The 4,676-nt window shown below is 38.1% G+C and overlaps 1 protein-coding gene across 1 annotated transcript; it reads left to right on the top strand.

Annotated features, from left to right (window-relative positions):
• The first annotated feature begins 446 nt into the window (after window positions 1–446).
• LOC132039067 (uncharacterized) lies at window positions 447–1,198 on the top strand. The gene is made up of 2 exons (XM_059429612.1): window positions 447–821; window positions 1,022–1,198. Exons 1-2 carry the CDS (start codon window positions 447–449, stop codon window positions 1,196–1,198), a joined length of 552 nt encoding a protein of 183 aa, XP_059285595.1.
• Window positions 1,199–4,676: the final 3,478 nt, after the last annotated feature.

The following is a 4,676-nucleotide window of genomic DNA, read 5'->3' as shown; positions in this document are numbered from 1 at the left end:
TCATGTGGAGATGTTGGAAATTTAGACTTCCTCTGGATGATGTGCTAAGGAAAATGGGATACAACTTGGTGTCCCAATGTTAGTGCTGTTCTTCTCCTCTAAAGGAAACAATACAACATTTGTTCATCAAATCTTATACTGCTAACAGGACCTGTTCCTACTTTTGTTCTTTTGCAGGTATAAACATGGAAGGTTTACAACTACAACAGCTGATATTGAGGTGGTGGATGGCACCTGTGTCTGGAACTCTAAAGGAAATATTTAGAGAAGTGCCATCTTTTATCATATGGGAACTCTGGAAGAGAAAAAATTGTATCAAACATAGAGAAACAAGATCTGAAGGAAGAGTCATATATCAGGTGTATTCAACTATACAGAAAATTGTGCAATTGAGGAATCCTTCACTCCATAATATACCAAACAAGTGGGGAGAATTTATAAGGCTGATGGAATCAAGGAGGGCAAAACTAAAGATCACTAAAGTTCTTTGGGATTTTCCTCCAACTGGTTGGATCATGTGTAACACAGATGGAGCATCTAGAGGAAATCCAGGTATTAGTTCCTATGCTTTCTGTCTAAGGGATGAATTAGGAGATTTGATATATGCAAAGGCAGAAGGAATTGGTGAAGCTACAAATATAGAAGCTGAAATGATGGCCATAAAGGAAGCTCTAAGATACTGTAGAGATATGGATTTCAACAAGGTGATAATTCAAACAGACTCACAAATGATTCAAAAGATCATGACTGAAGTTTGGAAACCACCTTGGCATATATCTAATTGGGTAGATGAAGCTAAGGACTTTGCAAGCAACAAGGAGGTCATTTAACACATATTCTGATAGAGGGCAACAAATTGGCAGATGGACTGGCAAATTATGCACTGGACAAGGGTCGTTATCAATGTCAACATTTCCAAGCTTTGGAAGTGGATTTGAAAAAGATCCTAAACAGTGATAAGAGCCAAATTCCTTACCTAAGGGTTAGAATTAAGAACTAAGGTTTTGTTATTACATGCTAGTCTATAACAGCAAAAAATACAGCAATAGCAACAATTTTAGATCGCAGCAACAACATCAACAAGGCAAATCACAGATCTGGGGAAAGCAGGAACAAGTTCATTACCTCGAAGGAAGCAGATCAAGTGACTGTCAGGTTCATGAGCAACGATTCAGCAGCATCTCAACTCATAAGGTGAAGGAAAAGAAGGAAACGGGTCAGTCATTACGACGACGACGACGAAGGTAGTATGAGAAGAGAGATTAAACTCACCAGAGATAGGTGCAGTCTTGATACAACATCAGCAGGGTGTGAATCTCATCATTTTCACACAAACCATGGAATCTCCATTGAAGCTTATAGAGAGAGAAAGAGACGAGAAGAGGAAGAAGCTCACTTTCCTAATTCATTTGTTAAATTTGTTTTGCTTTTTTCTTTTTTTGTTTCTGTTTTTTGAATTGGGACGATGGCCTTTGGGCTGGGTCTGTTTGGACCCAAATCTTTGTTGGACATTATTGAATAAATAAAAAAGGCCCAATCGGGGATAATTTATTAAAAAAAAGTATTAATTACCCCACTAAACTTGGCTATTTAATAGCGTTTAAACCCCCCGTGATCTCATACCTAAGAGAGTGACACACTCACTGGCACGTGGCATTTTTTGCCCACATGACATTTTTTAAACATCAAAAATAATCATTTTACTTTTTAAAATTCATTATCTTTTGAGATTTTATTTTCGGTCAAATTAGCAAAAAAAAAAAATGCTAGAATTCCACTTTTAAGGGGAAAAAAATTATTTGACTGAAAAGCCAACTTTTTCTTTACCGATTGTGTCCGAAAAGAAAAAACACACTGTTGAAACAAACAATTATTACTACTATATAAGATATAATAAGAATTATACAGTCGAAACTTCGTTATTCTGCTAAAACTTTTTATTTCACTAAAAATAAAAAAGCTCTAACCGAGTACATTTTTTTTATTATATAGAATTGGCCTAAAAATGAAATATATAACTATTGAAATAAATAGTCATTGTCTCAATCTCATTATCCAAATGATACTTGAAATGTTCAAGTATTTGGACTCCAAAGTTGCAAAAACATCAATTGATGTGAACCTTGCTCTCTATAAGAATAAAGGTGAAAGTAAGTCTCAGTTGGATTATGATAGAGCTTCACAAAGTTTGATGCACATAATGAATTGTACACAACCAGATATAGCTTTTGCTATAAGTAAACTGATTCGATACACAAATATTTCTGAAAAAAATCATTGAATGGCAATGAAATAAGTTCTGGGTTATTTGAAACTGTAATGACCTGTTTGGTTGTTATTGCATTTTTGACCCATTTACCCTAGTTGACCCTGTCCCGAGCCTTGTTAGTATAATTTTAATCCGCAGGGATGGGTAGTACGGTTCCCGAGGTAGTTGGGCGAGTTTTATGATAACTTATGTGAACATAGCCTTAAAGTGAAAAACATTTGACCAATAGTTGACTTTTGGGTAAATGGACCTTTTACGAAAATCCATCGATTTCGAGAGATCCGGATGGTCAATTGTGACTTGGTGCGATGTTCGGTTCGGTTCCTAAGGCACTTGGGAGCATTTCGGGTTATTGGTTGGAAAGTTAGTATTTGGCCATTAGGTGTTGACCAGGCCAAATAGACCTCCGTTAGGAATTTCGAGACCACAAGTGAATCTGTAGAGTGTTTTATGTGTGAATGCATGTCTGGTTTGTAGCTGTGAGGTCTCGGGTGATTGTCGAATTTCGGCATCAAGTTAATGAAAAATGCGCCGTAGCGGACTCGCCATAGCGAGGGCCTGGTCTGCTATGGTGAGGGTGATGGGTTAGTGGCGAGTCGCCACAGCGGACAAGGATTCACTGTGGCGGAAGTGTGATGGCGAATGAAAATCTCTAGAACTTAAGAAGGAAGATGGGTTTTGATGCTTACTTCATTATTTGATATTTAGTCTTCCAAAATGAGATTTGGAAGATGGGTTTTGATGCTTACTTCATTATTTGATATTTAGTCTTCCAAAATGAGATTTTTTTAGTGGATTTGACTAATCAAAACATGGAATTGGATGAATTAGTGACTAATAGGCTTGAATAATTCATTTGTGTTGATGAGTTGAAAGATTGAAAGTTAGGGTTTATACCCAATTTGGGGTTTTTGACTTGAATGGTAAAATTGATCTATTATTGAGTTAATTTAACAATTGAAGAGTAGAATTGAACTTCTAGAATCTTGGGTTACCAATTTCACCCTTGAAATACCCGTTTTACCCTTGAGGGCCCGTTTTCCTGCTTTTCCATAGTTGATTTGGATCTGAGCAAAGTGTAGCAATATGGATATCATTGTTTCTTGTTTCTAACTTAGAATTCGATGATGGATAGACTTTGAGTACTTGGAGGCTCTCCGGAAAGGCAAGGCGAAGATTTGATTGTTCGTGGCTCCTGCTCGGCTGTCAGGTAGGTTGCGGCTTACCTTATGGTTAGACTTCGGTTAGCAAAGCATATGTACAGTTAGCGATTATAAGAGAAAGAATGTTTTGCCTTCGGGTATGAAGTTGGGATGGATTACCTAATGTCATGACCCAGCTACGGGCCATGACGGGTATCCGGGGCTGACCACCGAACACCGCTCATTCTGTTACTCATCTGCTCTCATTCATAATATATGCTCACAATTCTAGAAAGCTAATATCATTTGAAACATATTTACTTTATATACATAAGCCCTTCGGCTATCAAAATAATACATATACATGCATATACATGAAAGACTGTGAGACCATACTACCCACACTGCGTATCTACGAGCCTCTACTAGAGTACTAGACATATGGACGGGACAGGATCCCGTCGTACCCAAAATGTATATACACAAAAATACTGTCTCAAAATAGCACATCCGGAATAAAGGAGGGCTCCTGTAAATCTGCTGGTAGCTCCTATGTATCTACATCGTCTCCCTGTCTACCTGTGGGCATGAACACAACATCCAAAGAAAACGGACGTCAGTACGAACATTGTACTGAGTATGTAAGGCAGGAACGAAATGAACATAATAGAAAAATCATAAGGCATAAGATGAAGACATAACCTCTGAATGGGTACATTTTATACACATATCATACGTAGCATATCATATAAATTACCATAGTGTATACATCTTCATATCATACATACATCATCATACCATTCATACATCATCATCGTTAACCCACGTCCGGGTAACCATCATATGCAGCCCACTAGTGGTGTCATGCCCGGCCCTCTAGGCTCGGTGTATACATAGCAGCCCGCTTTAGCGGTGACATGCCCGGCCCTGTAGGCGCGGTGTAATCGTATGCAGCCTGCCGCAGCGGTGACATGCCCGGCCATCTAGGCGCGGTGGAATCATATCAACGTACACGTCACATACTTATCATTATTATTCATTTCATAGACATATCATGGCTTTATCATAACTTAACATCATCATACATATATCATCAAACATACTTTAGAACTTGAAAGCAAGTATAGTCGTGTTTGGGGTGACGTAAGGTCGTGGACCCTCGATTATACAGTAATCATAGTCGTTATATCTCACCTTGGAGGGACTATATTTTAAGGTGAGTGTGCAAGAGGAAAATATCAATGATTCGTAGTCAACATCATTAA

The sequence above is a fragment of the Lycium ferocissimum genome, chromosome 12 (genome assembly GCF_029784015.1).
Source record: "Lycium ferocissimum isolate CSIRO_LF1 chromosome 12, AGI_CSIRO_Lferr_CH_V1, whole genome shotgun sequence".
In the NCBI taxonomy this organism is placed as follows: Eukaryota; Viridiplantae; Streptophyta; class Magnoliopsida; order Solanales; family Solanaceae; genus Lycium; species Lycium ferocissimum.
Note: the sequence above shows the minus strand (reverse complement) of the source record. Positions and strands in the feature narration are given on the sequence as shown.